The following is an 18,044-nucleotide window of genomic DNA, read 5'->3' as shown; positions in this document are numbered from 1 at the left end:
GGTAGCTAAAGAAGTCCCTGTTAGACAAGTGGTATTTCTGTTTCAGCTGATCAAAAGACATAAGAACTCCCTCCTCGTAACAATGTTCCAGAAGAGTGATCCCCTTATCAGACCATGGTCTAAAGTTACTATTCTGGAAAAACATAGGAATCAATCTATTGTTCCATAAAGGGGTTTTAGGGGAAAGGAATCCCCCTCGTCCGAACAGCTCTTGCAGTTTGCACCATGCCAGGACAGAATGTATGATTAAAGGGTTGTCTGTGATGGTTTTTATAGATTTTCTGTCCCATTTGTAAAACAATTCTGCCCCAGTGTCATCATTTACCTCAAGCTTTTCAATGTTCAACCATGAGGGAGAGGGACCCTTATCAAACCTCTGAGCCAGAAACCTAGACTGTGCTGCCCAGTAGTACATTCTAAAATTGGGGAGGTTTAAGCCCCCTTGACTGTAATCCAGGGTCAGTTTGTCCAGGCCAACCCTAGGGGTTTTGCCGTGCCAGATAAACCGTCTGGTCATCTTGTCGAGAGAGGAAAAGAATGCTGCGGGGACAGGGATAGGGAGAGATTGAAACAGATATAGAAATCTGGGCAGGACATTCATTTTAATTACATTGATTCTACCCAGTAGAGTGAGAGGTAAGTCCATCCATTTACAAAGGTCACCCTCCACCTTTTGCAACAAACTGGCCAGGTTGAGTTTATAGAGGTTGTTCAGGTTACCATCCACCATTATGCCCAAATATGTGAAGCCCATAGGCGACCATCTAAAAGGAAACTTGTGCTTGATGGTATGATGGTCAAAGACAGACAACGGTAAGATTTCGCTTTTATCTAAATTGACCTTATATCCAGAGAAAGAACTATAACACTGTAGTAGGATCTGCAAGTGAGAGAGGGAATGTTCTGGGTTTGTTAGAAATAAGATAAGGTCGTCCGCAAAGAGTGATAATTTATGGGTCTGGGGGCCCACCTCAAAGCCATGTATGTCAGGGCACGTTCTAATAGCCTCAGCCAACGGTTCGATGGCGAGGGCAAAGAGGTGGGGGCTAATTGGGCAACCTTGTCTGTTCCCCCTATAGAGAGGGAAAGAGGAGGAAGTAATCCCGTTGGTAGCAATCCTAGCTTTAGGAGATTTGTAGAGTGATTTTATCAAATTTACAAACACGGTACCTAAACCAAACTTTTCCAAGACGCGGAAGAGGTATGGCCATTCAACCCTATCAAAGGCCTTTTCAGCATCGAGGGAGACTGCGACACTAGGTATTTTGTTTTTGTTAGCAAGGTGAATTATATCAAAGAACCTTCTGAGATTATTGGAGGACAATCTATTAATTATGAAGCCAGTCTGATCTGGGTTGACCAACAGGGGAAGACATGACTCCAGTCTCTTAGAAAGCATCTTGGTGACCAGTTTACAATCTGTGTTAAGGAGAGAGATTGGTCTATATGAGGCGCACTTTAGTGGATTTTTCCCTTTCTTGTGGATTACAGTAATCACTGCTTGAGAGAAAGACTCTGGAAAGTAGTTGTCTTCCCTGGCTTTTTTAAGTACCTCCATAAGGTAGGGGACCAACAGCTCCCTAAATTCTTTATAGAACTCTGGAGGGAAGCCATCCTCCCCAGGAGATTTATTAGAAGGTAAGGATTTAATGGCCTCCAACAGCTCAGGAACTGAGAAGTGTTCACTCAGGCGCTCGCTGTCTTCCCCTGACAGGCATGGGAGGTTGAGAGAGGAGAGAAAGGAGTCGATCTCTGATAGATCATCGCTTGATTGGGAAGTGTAGAGGTCTTCATAGTATTTCTTAAAAGTATTATTAATTTCAGTAGGGTCGAAAGATATCTCATTAGTAAGAGTTTCTATAGCATTAATTGTCCTCTTACTTTCCTCTGCTTTCAGTTGCCATGCCAATACTTTGTGAGCTTTCTCTCCAAGCTCGTAATCACGCTGTTTTGATTTAGTGATGGCCCTCTCCGCTTGATATGTGTTCAGAATATTATATTTCAGTTTTTTATTTACCAAAAGCCTGTATAGATCTTTAGTCGGGCCTCTTTGGTAGGTTTTCTCTAGCTCTGAGATTTCAGATTCAAGGGCACTCAGTTCCGCACCGTGTTTTCTCTTCAGCCCTTTAGTATAGGAAATGATCTGTCCCCTCAGATAGGCCTTCAATGTGTCCCAAAGAATGAAACTGTCAGGAGCGGAGGGTTTGTTTGTCAAAGTGAAAATATTGATCTGCTCTTTGATGAATGCACAAAATTCAGGTTGCTTTAGGAGTGTAGAATTTAGTCTCCATCTATATGCTCCATTTACCTTGGTAGGAATGGAGATTGATAATACCAGGGGAGAATGGTCACTAAGCAATCTGGGGAGATACTCGACATCTAACACTCTATGAAACAGTTGTGTCGATATTAAAAAGTTATCTATGCGTGTGTGTGTCTTGTGTGGGTGTGAATAAAAAGAGTAGTCCCTATCTTGTGGGTGCAACTGTCTCCAGATGTCTAGTAAATTGAGATCTTTCATGAATGACATGGTGAGCTTGCTGGCTTTGGTAGGAAGTGAGGGTTTATCAGAGGACCTATCAAGAACTGTATCTAAACAAAAATTAAAATCTCCTCCAACCAGTAACCATCCTGGTGGTGCTTGAGCAACCTGAAGGAAGACATTCTGAATAAACATATGGTCATCAAAGTTAGGAGCATAGATATTCAATAGGGTCCAAGACTCTGAAAACATATGCCCCTGCACCAAAACAAACCTGCCAGAGGGATCAGAGATGGTGTTGTTGACGCAGAAGGGGATGTGTCTACTTATCAAAATTGCAGTTCCTCTTGCTTTGGAGTTAAAAGAGGACGCAAAAACTTGTCCTACCCATTCCCTCTTCAATTTCTTGTGTTCACTGGCTGTAAGATGTGTTTCTTGTAAAAACACAATGTCAGCCTTTAATTTCTTAAGGTATGTATAGACTCTCTTCCTTTTAATCGGGCTGTTAAGACCTTTTACGTTGAATGTGACATATTTTAGTGGATTAAGCATAGTTGGGTTTCAAATATGTAACTGAATGGAAATCTATCATATGTAGATAGTTAGGAAATGTTTCAACTTTGGTTTGAACACAGAAGTGACCTATGTGTCTCTTTAGGAAGGAAACGATAAACATAGAAAAAAGGGAAAAAAAATAAAGAATCCCACCCACCCCGATTGTTAGACTAAAACCACAATCCCAACAATCAAACATGAATACACTTGTAGAGATACGTTGCTGCTCGCTTTCCATCTTGCTCTTACTAGCTAAACCTTGGCGTAAACTAAAACCTGCGAGCTCTCTAAATTGAAAACAAACGTTGTGAATAGACATTTTTATGGCTGAATATTAACTGCCCACGGTAAGGGCTGCTTGAGTCTCTTTTCAAAAGATTAACATAAATGAGGGGGAAAGCAGTGGGCCTAAACCCACTTATTTGCTTCGCCCAGTGATATGGACTAAACCAAAATATACTCTCCTGTAGATGTAATAGAACTCACCCCGGAAAGATACGGTTAGTTGAAAATGTACAAATCAATTATAGCGACCGGAGGATATCAGCGGTTCAGTCCGGATAAGAGAAAACAAACAAACTGCCCCAAAGAGACCGTCCTGGCTCAGACGTTGCTCAGTTCTTTGAGAAAAGTGTACACTTCTCCCGGTGTGTTGAAGAGATGGCTTCGGCCTTTGTACTGAACTTTCATCCGCGCAGGGTGGATGAGGTAGCCGATGATGTTCTTCTCCTTCAGTGCTTTGGCGGCAGGTCTGAACAGCTTGCGACGTCTTGCGAGATCCGCGCTCATATCCGGGAAAAGGCTGACCCTCTTGCCATCAATGGTTATGTCCCCTTTGGCTCTTGCGAGTTGCAGTACCTTCTCTCTGTCTTGGAAACGGAGGAACCTGATCAGGACGGCCCGTGGGGGCTCATCTGGCCGGGGTTTCGGCGCTGATGTTCTGTGGGCGCGTTCGATTTCCAGTGGCTTGGTGAAGTTGATTGTGCCTAGGGCATCCGGGATCCATTGAGTGAAAAAACGGACCGGGTCACGGCCCTCGCTGTCCTCTTTCAATCCCACCACACGGATATTACTACGTCTGCTCTGGTTCTCCATCTGATCTACCTTGTTTTTGAGGTAGACATTGTCCTTTTGCAGTTGTATCAAGACCTGGTCATGTCGAGCGATGGTGTCTTCAACTGTGCTAATGCGCAGCTCTGCCTCAGTCGTTCTCAAAAGGAGATCATTCATGGAGGATTTCAGGTCGTCAATGGAAGAATGGAGTTCAGCCGTTCTCTTATCGATTTTCATAGAAAGACCTTTGTTACCATCTTGAATTTCCCGGAGGAGAGTAGCCAGCATGTCGGCAGGCTCGCAAGAGGCCGAGAGCAACAGTCTGGGACTGTCGTTTGAGATATGAGGGCTAATGCTAATCTTGCTAGCGTTATCGTTATCTTGGGAATCAACAACGTTTTGGTCGTTCTTCTTGCCTCTCGGTCGGCGGTCCATGGCTCTTTGGGAAGGTAAGTACTTGACGATTTATCAGCCGATGTTAGAATATTGTTTCAACGTTGTTATTTAGGTAATAATAGAATAACTTTGAAGAGCTCGGTTTGTCAACGTCTGCTCAGCTCCGCGGCATCACGTGCTCCTGGACACGTGTTTTATGTAATTTATATGGTAGGTCTCATTAGATATCATCCAACTCTTTAAAAATGCCTTTGTATGCAGGTTTCTGCTCTGTTGCCATTAGGTAAGATACAACTCCATGGGGCTTACCTGCCAAGACCTCCATGGAAGCCACATAACCCATCATTTACCAAAGCCAAATGGTAGGCTATGATGAAGTCTATTTTCTAGGTCTCCAGGGCTATTTTGGCGACGGGAAACCCCGACGTGAAGGTCGATTTGTCCTCACTTTGCAACCCAGACTGTCTTTAGGGACCTGAGCTGCCCAAGAAACCAAAACATCTGGACATTTTAACAGCCGTAGATGGTTTACTTGAATGCTTTGTGCAGAAGCACGAGAAGGACAAGAGTGGACGAATAGATGTCCATTCAGCGAGAGGCGCGAATTAGTCTACAAAACAAAGGGAAATGTAGGCCTATACTAATTTATGAAAATCAGAACAAATCCTCTTTCTCGTGAGTGTTGCGGGTGTAAACTTATCTTGCATAAACTTATCTTGGAGGATTGCATACGGGTAAATTAATGTATTTAAATGTTTCACTCAAGTACGAGAAGAACAAGAACAACATTTCCCCAACACATTAGATTTGTGCAGGGTAAATACTCATGATAATGGCATTTAAAAAAAACTATTGTTAAAAAAAAGAAAAAAAAAGATGTATAAGCCTACTTTGGGGAAACGAATGACTAAATATATATCCTATAGGGAAATAAGAAGGAGACCCAACCATATAAGTGAAATTCAACAATGTGCTTTAGTAACAACAGAGACTCATTGAGTCTGCTTCGTCACACAGTATAATAAGTGTTTGACTTAAATCCATAAAGGCATCCATTGGGTTTAACATAAAAACTGAAGTTAATTGCCTATTAAAGAGGGCACGTTTAAATACAGATGCTCTGGTGTCTGGTCCCTTACGGACTGTTAGGCCTATACATTTGATTCCTATCTGATGTGTGTTCATACCACTCAAGATTTTATGCTGAGCACTTGTTGAGCACTTGTAGGCCTATGTTACTGAGTTGGTTGTTGGAACTAATTTTGTATGCAGTTAAGAATAAACATATTTAGGCCTACCTGTTATTAATTTGCATGGGAGGGTTGTGTATAGGAGATGACAAATAAATAATTACATTTTTTAAATGAATTGAGTGTTTCCAAATTAAAACTAACTAGCCAAACTAAATTAAATTAGGGATGTGGGCTTAGGCTACTGTCTAAGATCAACTGTTGAAGAGCTAAAACAAAAGATCTTAGATAGGCTACTTTATATTCTGTAGGCCTATTCCCTGATGTTTTTGAAATTAGGCTAGTTATGATCCTCTTATGGTTTTGAATATGAGTAAATGACTAAATAATAAAGTGTTTTAGGCCCTAAGCTCTGCCTTTGTTATTTTTGTAATCAGAACCTTCAGCTGCTGGCTAAAGAATTATAATAATTAGGCCTATGATACAATAGTTGGTGCGTCAGCTTGTCAATCAAGAGCCCATCATTCCTTGACAATGGGTTTAATTTTATCATCTGTGTCAACACAGTTTGAGATCATTTTGACCCGTAGGCCTTCCATCCATGTCACGAATATCACCGAAGGTGGCTCCCCTTCCCGTTCGGGTGGCGCTCGGCGGTCGTCGTCGCCGATCTACTAGCTGCTACCGATCCCTTTTTCCCTTTTCGTTTTGTTGGGTCTAATTGGTTTCACCTGTTCCTTGTTTGGGGTTTTTGGGTTGGGGTTATTTAAGTTCAGTTAGCCCGCCTGTGTTCGTGCGGGATTGTTTTGCTGTATTTGGTATAGGAGTGTCTCTGTTTTTGGATTGTCCGCTGTACAGCATATGTGCCAGCGTAGTAAATTTTTTTGGAGTGTTTACGCCTGTGTTCGGCGTCACCCCCTTTGTGCGCGGTTATTGTACGGAATAAAGTGTTTTTCCGAATCCTCTGCTCTCTGCACCTGACTCCACACCCATCACTCTACGCACCGTTACAATCCATTTCAATGCGGAAATGCGCTTTGCTGGAAGAAAAAAAAACGTGTCGGACTTCACAACAGTAACTAAGGGGCGCGGCTTGATAATGGCTCTATATTGAAGTAACAAAGCATGCAGTTAAAAAATAGTCTTGTGTATTTTGTAGTTCTTTCTTTTTTAATGCAGGAGTTCGTTTTCAATTCACTCAATATTGTTAGTCTGAATACTAGGGGTTTGAGAAATCCTACAAAAAAGAAAGCTTTATTTTTATACTGTAAACACAGTAACGCAGATTTTGTCCTTCTTCAGGAAACTCATTCGGGTGAAAGTGATTTGAATTTTTGGAAAGCACAATGGGGAGAAATGGCCTATTTCAGTCATGGATCAAATCATTCTGCTGGTGTTTTGACACTTATTCACAAGTGTAAAGGTGACATTCTAGAATCCACATCTTCACAAGACGGCAGATGGGTCATAGTAACTGTTAAACTTGAAAATGCTATTTTCATCATCTGTAATGTATACGGACATAACTCACATGCTCCTAATAAGACCCTTTTTACCCAATTTACCAGGAAAGTACAGGATTTAAGCAACAAATACTCAGAGGCTTTTCTAATTATTTCAGGGGATTTTAATGAAACACCTGATGCATCTGCTGATCGTTTTCCTCCTAGAACGAGTCAAAACCCTCAAAATAGTTACATTATCATTACATTATGCAAGGATCTCTGTGTTGAGGATGCCTGGCGTTATTTCAATCCGGATGCTAAGGGTTATACCTGGACCAACAAAACTATGTCACTTAAATCTAGAATAGATTTATTCCTAATTTCCCCTTTTTTGTTACAATTTGTTATAGATGTAGATCATCATTTGGCTCCCTTTTCTGATCATCACTTGATTTCCCTGAATTTACAAGCTACTAAAAAATCCAGGTTGCTACAAGGGAGCAGAGCAGCAGCCTGGAATGGCATCAGCTCAGGAAAATGAGAATAACATCCTCTCGTTTCCGAGAGGTTTGCCATGTCCAGGGAGAGACCTCAGCTGACCACCTAGCTGAGCGAATGTTCAAGGGGTCTGGTATGCAGACCATGGAGATGAAGAGGGGGCTCGCCATGAAGCCAGTGGCTGTACAGGAGTACTTCACACTGAAGAATGTTAACTTCTTTCCGTGTGGCTTCGTAGTGCACCCAGATGCTCCGTGGTTAGGATCCTCTCCAGACGGCATCATATTTGATCCCAGTGTGAGACCACACTTTGGACTCTTAGAGGTCAAGTGCCCAAATGTTCCAAGTTATGTTGACTGCCCTTACCTGAAGATACAGAAGGGAGAGCTGAAGTTGAAGAGATCTCATGCTTCCTACTGGCAGGTGCAAGGTCAAATCCTTCTCACAGGTTGTAGCTGGTGTGACTTTGTCATCTGTGCACAGAAGGACATCCTAGTTGAAAGGATATATAAAGATCTACAGGTTTCAAAAACTATAAGAGAGAAGGTTGACCACATTTATTTTTACCACTACCTGCAGAAGTGTCTTATCTCGCACCTGAATGGATCCCCTGCATGGGTGCCAAGTTTAGTGGTTTTATGAAAAATAAGTATTGATGTTCTTGTGAAGAAATCTACAGTAGAATAGATTTGTTTAAAAATATATATATTTCAGCAAATGTTCAACAGTTCAGTTAATCAATTACACATCTCTGACATTGTATTCAATCTTGCATTCTGGCTATTCTGTGTTTACTTGATTTCTTTCCCCCACCCCTGTTACTCATTGCCTAATTAAAGCCAATACAAGCTCCACACAAACGATTGATACATGTCGTAGATAAACAAATGATTATTTTGCTGCTAGAAAATAAGCACATGTACATTTACACTGGCTTGGCCCATGCTCTGGACCGGATCAGAGACGGCACAGTCCATTGGCAGCGCACCTTGTTGTTCTTCATCCCCCTCAGTCGGAGCAGGAGGTTCAGTCTTCTTTCCCAAACACCAGGTCTCTTTTTAATGTGCCAGTTCCACGCAAAGACAGTAGGAACAAAACCTCTTTTTAGGTATTGTCGCCCCCCAATTTTTCCCCCAATTTTTCCCTCCCTCGACGAAATGTGTACTACACACATTTGTGTGTTTGGTGACTGCAAAGTTGTCAGACGTACTGCCACCAACCACCGTTTTCTGAGCTCTACATCGACCGGGAAACGATGGATTTGGAAGAAACTGAACACAGAGGCACTGAACAATGTTCATTAGCACCTCCTTCGCGGGGCTGTAATTTAAACGTAGTCATTGCGAACTATTTCAGTCAGAAATGCATCGATGATAGCTAGTAAGCTAATGATAAAAACAATAGCAGAACTCGCTCCGGAAGTCATCAACCCGATCGGAAGTAAATTAGAACGTTGGAGGCGGTATAATGCAGAGCCTATTGAAGAAATTAGAGAGCTCTGAATTCAATGAAAAAAGGGAAATCACCTGGCCCTGATGGCCTGTCAGTTGAATTCTATAGACAGTTTTGGGAGTTACTAGAAGACCCGATTTTCAATATGTTTCAAGATTGCATTAAAAATGGGGAAATGGTCTCCACTATGAAACAGGGCCTTATTTCATTGATTCCGAAGCCCGATAAAGACCCTTCTCTCATTGACAATTGGAGACCAATTACTTTATTAAATGTTGATGACAAATTGATTGCTCTGGTTTATGCCAAAAGATTAAAGAAAGGAATAGATACCATTATAAGTGAGACTCAAACAGGATTTATGAAGGGCCGTCACATAAACTCTAACATTCGTTTAGTCTTGGACCATATAGATTATTCAGATGCAATTGACTCAGATGCGGTTGTCCTATTTTTGGACTTCTATAAAGCCTTTGACACAATTGAACATGAATTTCTCTTTAGGTCTCTTAAACTTTTGGGATTTGGTGAAAATGTTATTAAAGTAATTCGCATGTTTTACAAAGATATAAAGAGTTCTGTGTTACTAATCCCTAATACTTCCAAAAGATTCAGTATCAACAGAAGTGTACGACAGGGAGGCACAATTTCGCAATTTTTACTCATTTTGGTTGTGGAACTTCTATCTCTAGATATTCTGAATAATGCAAATTTGTATGGCTTAACCATTTTAAACAAAGAAATCAAAATCTCCCAACTGGCTGATGATACTACTATTTTCTTAAGAGACAAAGACCAGGTCGCCCATGCTCTTAATACTATAACTGCATTTTCTATTGCATCAGGATTAATGCTGAATGTTTCTAAATGTGAAATCTTATGTTTATTTGACTCTGATGATAAAGAAATAGAAAATATTCCTGTAAAGGACTGTGTTAAACATTTAGGAATACATCTCTCAAAAAAACACTTAGACAACATTTGAATTTCTCTCCTAAAATTAAGAGAACTAAAAATATATTTAATAATTGGCTACAAAGGGATCTTTCTATACTTGGGAGAGTACTTCTGTCCAAGGCAGAGGGACTGTCTCGTTTTGTGTACCCCTCATTGTCGTCATGTGTAAATCCAGCTACTTGTAAAGAGATTAATAAGACCTTTCTTGACTTCATCTGGAAAAATAAGTCTCACAAACTAAAAAAATCTGTCCTTTCTAACAAAAGAGCTGAAGGCGGTCTAGAAGTGTTGGATTTTGTTGACATAAATAACACTGGTTGAAAAATGTTTTGATCAATACTGATTCAATATGGTATTTCATTCCAAATAATGTGTTTAATAAATTGGGAGGTCTTCAATTTTTACTGAAATGTAATTATATTCCTGAAAGATTACCTGCTAAATTAGGTTTCACCAACAAACTTTAATGGCCTGGAAAATATGTTTCCTGCACAATTTTTCCCCACATAAAGCTCTTTTGTGGAATAATTCAGACATAACTGTAAGGAATAAGTAATTGTTCTACCCCAGCTGGCATGAGAGGAATGTTAACTTTGTTCTTGATATTTTCGACAACAAGGGTAATATTCTCACATATGAACAATTTATAACATTGAAAGAGTTTCCAATACCTTTCAGATTGTTTATTTCTGTGATCAAAGCCGTTCCAAGTGGTCTAACTACACTTATGAAAACTCATCTTAATTTAGGGAATGATCACAAAGTTTATCCAGAACTCAGATTGGAAGGCATGGGCTTACTTGAGAGATCTTGTTGTAATAAATATATAAGACAAATTCTTCATTCACAAAACCAACTTACACCGAGAGGAATAAAAAAATAAAATACTGCAAAGTTACCTAGGTGCTAGAAGCACGGCTGCCCTATCTATGTGCGCCATTATCTGTTTCTGGAACATGCTTATTCCTGACATTGTCTGGGAAAATACATGGTTAAGGCCTTACAATTATTGTATACCAAACAAAGTTAAGGAAGTGCACTTCTAAATTTTACATAAGATATGTCCATGTAATTCTATGATATCCAAATTTGTGGCTATTGATAATATCTGCGTTTTCTACGAAAAAGGTGAGAATCTGTCTCACTTGTTCTTTGAATGTAAATTTGTCAGCATTTTGGGAAAACCTTGCAAAATACTTATTTACCATTATGAACACTGCCTATGTTTTTGACATGAATGATATAATATGTTACTATTGCAATGATAAAATTACACATTTTTCTGATTTAATTGAATTATCTTATTAAAACATTAACCCTAGTGAATAACAACAATAATAACATCTTCCTGAATTATTATAATAAGATCTTTTCAGAGTGAATACAATTGCACAAAAATAAAATATTTGTAGTATTATTTTATTGATCTTTTTTGTATGTTTGAGTATTTTCTTGTTAATACCTTTGTTTTGTTAGACATGTTTGATGTAGCAATGTAAGTAGATTTTTGTATTGTGAATAAAAAAAATAAAAAAGAAGAAAAAGACCTCGCAACAGTAACTAGGGGGCGCGGCTTGATATTGTCTCTATTATGACGTCACAAAGCATGCAGTTAAAAAATAGACTCTTGTGTATTTTGGTTCAGTCATCGATATGGATGTGTATGAAGAAGCAGGTGTACCGGAGTTTGGTTCTCCTTGGCCCACCATGACGATGCCCGACCAAGGAGTGATTGACCAATTTACCATTTTCTTCGCGCTTTTTCTTGGAGGACTAAAGGATGTAGGCCTGAGTACAAAACTAGACAAGGACATTTCCTGAACATAATGTGTGCCTGCTTGTATTGAAGTAGGCTAATAATGGTAGAAGTTTGAAGGGCTTGTGGCTGGTGTAGTCTATGGAGCTTAATGCAAATGTGAAATGGCTTTAGTTGAAAGAGTAGTTAAATAGCAGTGGTGGAAAAAGTACCCAATTATCATACATAAAAGTTAAGAAACCTTAATAGAAAATCAAGTAAAAGTGAAAGTCATCCAGTAAAATACTACTTAAATGAATGTTTTTGGTTTTAAATATACTTAAGTATCAAAAGTAAATGTAGCCTATAAATCATTTCAAATTGTATGTATTAACAAAACCAGAAGGCACAATTTTCTTGTTGTTTTATTTTACGGATAGCCAGGAGCACACTCCAACAGTTTTACAAACAAAGTGTATGTGTTTTGTGAGTCCGCCATCAGAGGCAGTAGGGATGACCAGGGCTGTTCTCTTGATAAGTGCATGAGTTGGACAATTTTCCTGTCCTGCTAAGCATTCAAAATGTAACAAGTACTTTTGGGTGTCAGGGAAAATGTATGAAATAAAAAGTACATTATTTAGGGCCTCCCCATAGGCGCAGCGATCTAAGACACTGCATCGCAGTGTTGCGGCATCTCTACAGCCTGGGGTTCGATACCAGGCTGTGTCATTACCGGCCATGACCGGGAGTCCCATTGGGCGGTGCACAATTGGCCCAGCGGGTTAGGGCAGGGTTTTGGGGAGGCTTTACTTGGCACATCTCGCTATAGTGGTGGGCCCGGGCACCTGCAGGCTGACTTCGGTTGTCAGTTGAATAGTGTTTCCTCCAACACGTTGGTGCAGCTAAAAAGTAAAAGTACTTTAAAGTACTACTTGAGTAGTTTTTGGGGGGATTTGTACATTTTTAAAGTACTTTACACCACTGGTAAATAGTACCCACAGAGATCCTTTATGGTAATCTACCTTTCTACCTCACTGACAGTCCATTCCATCTGATGTGAATTCCATAATAAATGGTAATGTGACATTTGTTTGTTTGTCCAGTTTCTCTTCTCTCTAGAAGAGGAATGGTTTGGAGCAACCCATCCTGGAGTGGGATGGGAGCTCACTCTCCCTGCTGCCCTGATTTTCTTTGGTGTTATATTCCTATGGAGGACCGTCCTTGCGGTAAACCTTTTGTATTATTACCATGTTACAACAACTTTCATACACTTCAACTTCCTATGGAAATGAAAGGAATTGAGGGAAAGGCTCATTTTGCAGTTTGATTGATCTTCTAATGATGTATGATGTAGTCCATGTTTGAACGTTGTTCTCATTACCTTGTCTCTGTTTCTTATAGATCAAAAGCAGGATACGTTTATGTGAGTTTTCCTACCTTTCATTAAGTAGCTCAGATGAGGAGACGCAAGCTTTTTTACTTACATTTTATACAGTAAATTTAGCTCCTTAGTCATGCCTGAACCAAGACTAATTTCATATTCCCCTCTGTATCTCCAGTGACTGAGACACAGCTAAACGTGAAACTCTCCCAGCTATCGAAAAAGAAATGTGACATAATGATTCAATTGTCTGAAATGGAGATACTGGTACGTTTCAGAAGCTAAGTCAGACCTGCGACATTCTGGACTTGAATAACATATACTTTTCCATGAACATTGTAACTTCTGTTCTAAATCTGGTTGGTTTTAGTTGAAGGACTATGACTCGCGGGTGCAAAGGTCGGGGGCATACCTGCAGTAACATATACTTTTCCATGATAATTGTAACTTCTGTTCTAAATCTGGTTGGTTTTAGTTGAAGGACTATGACGCGCCAGTGAAAAGGTTGCGGGCATGCCTGCAGTCCTCTCAGGAGGATAGTCAGGAGCTGGAGGTAAGCAGTCAGAGAACTCGGTGGTGGCATCTTTCTTACCTTACCAAATGAGGAGAGTTACAAACTACACACCAGTCAGAGTTATACTTAAACTACATCTTTAATAAGCTTTAAGCTTTAGCCTTTGACTTTCAACAAATCACTATCTATAATAAACCATTGAGAGTGACTACAGAAAAATACAAAGATGTTTTATAGCTAAGATACACCCCTCTCAACTTACATGACGAACCACAGATCTTAGGAACAGTTCACAAAGGTTAAGATTTGTATGAAAGATATCTATAAAACATAGCAAACAGTTACTGCTGTGCCAACCGTTCTCATTGTAAAGACCAGTATCTGGCCCCCTCCAACTCCAAACTGGAATCCGTCTCACCCTGGTACGGTATAGCACGAAAACATTACCTTTACTATCTGGAATGCTCTTTAGGCTTCATTACCCAAAGACATCGTAAATCTTCTCTGTCAGTGCTATCTCATAGAGGCCCATCCTCAGTGGAACACACACAATACTCTATTCTGTCGAATGTAACAACTATTATAATGTAATACAAGCATTATAACATCATCTTGCAATTTTCCACGACAACTCTTATTCTTAAACCCCTTTAACTAGTTTCCCTGCCCTCTACAGTGTATGACCAATGTGTCATCATGTCTAATAGACTGACATTGACTAATGTTTAGTTACTGGAAATGTATGGAGTTCTATAGGTGCAAAGTCAAATAACATCTGAAAATGTATTTGAACTATTAACTCACGGTCAAAGTATAGTCCATTTATCAATTTGTTTAATTGTCATGGTCAGACGTTTATCACACAGTTAACATTGAGCCCATCTCTTTTATCCCAAGGATATGAAGAAACAATGGGACATCAGAGCTGGAGAAATGGAGGCATTTCATCTACAGCTCCAGGAGCGTGTTGAACGCATACAGAAACTGAAAGCTGTTGTAAGTCCATTACTGCTCAATCAAACTCACTCGTTTGGTATGATGATAAAGAGCTATCTTAATGGGGTTTATGTTATGGCTCCCAACAGTGGGGACTGATGGAACCACTTAAAGAGCATCACGGTGGGGATGCCAGGATACCTAGTGCCACCAACACCCAATCTACCGGTGAGTAAATCACACAGTTTGATCAGCGTATAAAAAGTTTGCAAACTGTTTATCGACCTACTAAGCTTACTTGTCAGGATTGTTCGAGGGTAGAAGCATGCAGGGTTATCTACAACTAAATGTGCATTGATTTGTTGATCAAATAATCACCTTTGTTACAGATATCAAGAGTGAGGAAAACATTGAGATCGAGGTCACTGTGATGAAGGATGCAACCTTAGTAAGTTAATGTATAGTCTGTGTAAGCTAGGAGACATTTGGTTAAGTTTCTGAAATAAGTAGATGAAAAGAATGGGTGTGATTACATAAAGGACCCTCTTTTCAGTTTACCCCAAAACTGTAAATACTATAATATTTTACAATGGATCAGTAGTTTGCTGGCTCTAGCACTTAAAAATGCAGAATCTTCTACAGATCAAATCCACACTGGAGGAGGTGAACAAGGGTCTTCGGGGTAGGCTATGTTACAAACACACAACATATGTCCCACCAGCCAGAATCACTTTATTCTGTATTGATATTTTCTTTACTTTACATGTATGTCTGTTTACTTTGCAACAGACACAAATTGTCAGCTTGAAGAGAAGAATGCCGCTCTACATCAAAAACTCCACAGCACTGAGAAGATGTATAGACAGACTCTAAACGAGCTGTAAGTGGATTTTGATATTAGTTTGATCATATTAGGATTTGTTCTCATTCACATGACATGTACATTGGTGTTTGCCTTTTCACAGGACCAAAGCCCTGATTCAAGGCAAACATGAGGAAAAGCAACATGTAAGTAAGCCTAAGACAGCCTGCCAAATACTGATCCATAACCGCTCAATAGTAAGCTAAACTACGAAGTACTTAAACCAAACCATAAGCTCCAGTATCAACACAGGTATTGGGTCACATGTGAAAGGATGTCTTTGCACACATTTCTAATGCAATTTTTGTTTTCTCCTCAGATTGACACGCTACAAGATAAAATCCAGACCATATCTGTAAGGAGATCATTCACTTTAAAGTTAGCTACTGTAGTTGCACGAATGTGTTATTAGCTACGTTTTGCTAGTTACTCTGTGTCTTGCTGTACACTAAGATATACAGTGCTGCTTGAATGTATGTGAATCCTACAGGGCTGCTCATTATTTTGCTGTAAAATAAACATATAAAATCCTTATCTAAACCCCAAGTCGTAATAAAAACATTCCAAGTAAGTGACAGAAACCAAAAAAATATGATATATTTTCATTGTTTATTTAACAAAAGAGGTTTATTTAACAGAAACTCAGATTTGATGTGTGCAAAAATATATGAACTCCTTCAGTCAATAGCTTGTGGCACCTCCATTAGCAGCGATAACTTGGAGTAAACGTCTCCTATAGCCAGTAATCCGTTTCTGACATCTGTTTTGAGGGATTTTTGCCCACTCCTCCTTACAGAACTCAGCCAATTGAGTGAGGTTTGAGGGGTGTCTGGCATGAACTGCCTGCTTCAGGTCCTGCCACAGCATCTCGATTGGATTTAGATCAGGACTTTGACTTGGCCAATCCAAAACACACATCTTCTTTCTCGTGAGCCAGTTTTGCTTGATGCATCTTCTTTGGTAGTTTTGCTTGAATGCTTTGGGTCGTTGTCTTGTTGGAAGCACCATTTTCGTCCCAGCTTTAGCTCGTTGACTGATGGCCTGACGTTCTGTTCAAGAATCTCCTGGTATACCTCAGAATCCATGGTTCCCTTAATGATGTGGAGTCATCCAGATCCAGAGGAGGAAAAGCAGCCCCAGATCTTGACATTCCCACCACCATGCTTGACTGTTGGGATAAAGTTATTTTGGTGGTAGGCAGTGTTGGGTTTTCGCCAAACATAGCGGTGTTGATTGTGACCAAAAAGGTCAAGTTTTTTTATTTTTATTAATTGGTCCAGAGAATGGACTTCCAGAAACATTCAGGTTTGTACAGGTGGTCTCTGGCAAAGTTAAGACGGGCAGTTTGGTTCTTTTTTGACAGCAGATGCTTCTTCCTAGCAACCCCCCCATGAATGGCATTTGGATTCAGTGTTCTTCTTATTGTTGAAGCATGCACAGTTACTTGAGATGCAAAAAGGGAGGTCTGCAAATCTCTACATGTTATGTTTGGGTTTGCTTTTACCTGATTTATTATTGTTTTGTGGCTCTTGGGGATATTTTGGAAGGGCGTCCACTTCCAGGCCAAGTTGCTGTCATGTTAAATGCTCTCCATTTGTAAATGATTTGCCTCACAGTGGACTGAGCTCAAATCTTTTTAAGATGATTTTATAGCCTTCTCCCAGACTGATGTGCTCTCACTACCCTCGTCCTGATGTCTTCTGAAATCTCCTTTCCTCTTGGCATGGTGTGCTTTGTATTCACCTGGATGGGTAACACCAAACTGAGCAGGTTTCTTATCTCTATTATCATAGTCCCGCCCAAACTCTGTCCTAACGATCTCTCCTTTTATTGGTTCATTTGGTACCCAATTATTTACCACCTTATTCTACATACCTACTGATTTAACCAATGCAACTTGGGGTTCACTTATTTTTGCACCTGCACTCATTTCTTTAAAAACAAAAAAACAAAAAAGTATACTACACGCATGATTTCTTCTACACCAACATATAGTATTGTCAAATATAAACCTGTTGTCAGATCAAAAATACTGATTCTGATTAAATTAAGATTTGATGGTAAATACTAAAATAATCTGTAATTGAACAAGGGGATCACATACTTTCAAGTAGTACTGTAATTCATTTATTGTCTTTAGCTGAAAGCCTCTGCTGCCGAGCATGATCTGGCCATGGAGAAGAATGAGACAGCGCTACTCCGCCAGAGGTGAGTCCAACAGTCAATGAATTCTATTGAAATAGATTAGTGTCGGAGGCATGTCGAGTACTAAAACTCGACTCTGGACCGTGCATGCTGCCACGGTTTCGGGGGGTTCGAGTCACTACTCGGCGTCTGTCCGTGTTCTTCCTCTCTGTCTTCATCCACATACCTGTCTCCCTAGACTCTACTTCCTACTACAGCAGGAGATCGGTCTCCTTTAAAAAAAATGAAAGAAAAACTGATTATTGATGAGTGTACATCTGAATTGATCCTATAGAAAGGAATTTCATCCCATCCTTAACCCTAAAACGTCATTTACATTCTATGACACTAAAAGCTACAACCACAACCCCTTTTTGTGGTCAGTTGAGTGCTTATGCCACGCT

At 40.0% G+C, this 18,044-nt stretch overlaps 2 protein-coding genes across 7 annotated transcripts in view; one reads left to right on the top strand and one right to left on the bottom strand.

Moving 5' to 3' along the window:
• LOC139547600 (golgin subfamily A member 6-like protein 22) overlaps positions 1-9,038 on the bottom strand; it is a 39,987-nt gene extending 30,949 nt beyond the window's left edge. For 2 of the 6 annotated variants that reach the window (XR_011669558.1, XR_011669559.1), the window contains exon 1: positions 7,986-9,038. The gene's annotated coding sequence lies outside the window, so the exon portion shown is untranslated. The remainder of the gene's footprint in view (positions 1-7,985) is intronic. The other 4 variants (XM_071356535.1, XM_071356536.1, XM_071356539.1 and 1 more) reach the window with 4 other exon arrangements.
• A 2,426-nt stretch (positions 9,039-11,464) lies between these two features.
• The window catches only part of LOC139547598 (cTAGE family member 2-like), a 35,402-nt gene continuing 28,822 nt past the window's right edge, over positions 11,465-18,044 (top strand). Inside the window, exons 1-13 of the mRNA XM_071356529.1 lie at positions 11,465-11,810; positions 12,867-12,989; positions 13,165-13,186; positions 13,323-13,411; positions 13,620-13,697; positions 14,556-14,654; positions 14,744-14,822; positions 14,984-15,042; positions 15,237-15,276; positions 15,384-15,474; positions 15,560-15,602; positions 15,776-15,811; positions 17,597-17,664. Of these exons, the coding sequence (XP_071212630.1) occupies positions 11,682-11,810; positions 12,867-12,989; positions 13,165-13,186; positions 13,323-13,411; positions 13,620-13,697; positions 14,556-14,654; positions 14,744-14,822; positions 14,984-15,042; positions 15,237-15,276; positions 15,384-15,474; positions 15,560-15,602; positions 15,776-15,811; positions 17,597-17,664 (956 nt within the window). The 5' untranslated portion in view covers positions 11,465-11,681. The remainder of the gene's footprint in view (positions 11,811-12,866; positions 12,990-13,164; positions 13,187-13,322; positions 13,412-13,619; positions 13,698-14,555; positions 14,655-14,743; positions 14,823-14,983; positions 15,043-15,236; positions 15,277-15,383; positions 15,475-15,559; positions 15,603-15,775; positions 15,812-17,596; positions 17,665-18,044) is intronic.

Source organism: Salvelinus alpinus, chromosome 21 (genome assembly GCF_045679555.1).
Source record: "Salvelinus alpinus chromosome 21, SLU_Salpinus.1, whole genome shotgun sequence".
NCBI lineage: Eukaryota > Metazoa > Chordata > Actinopteri > Salmoniformes > Salmonidae > Salvelinus > Salvelinus alpinus.
The sequence above is the reverse complement of the archived record's forward strand: the minus strand, read 5'-3'. Positions and strand labels throughout refer to the sequence as shown.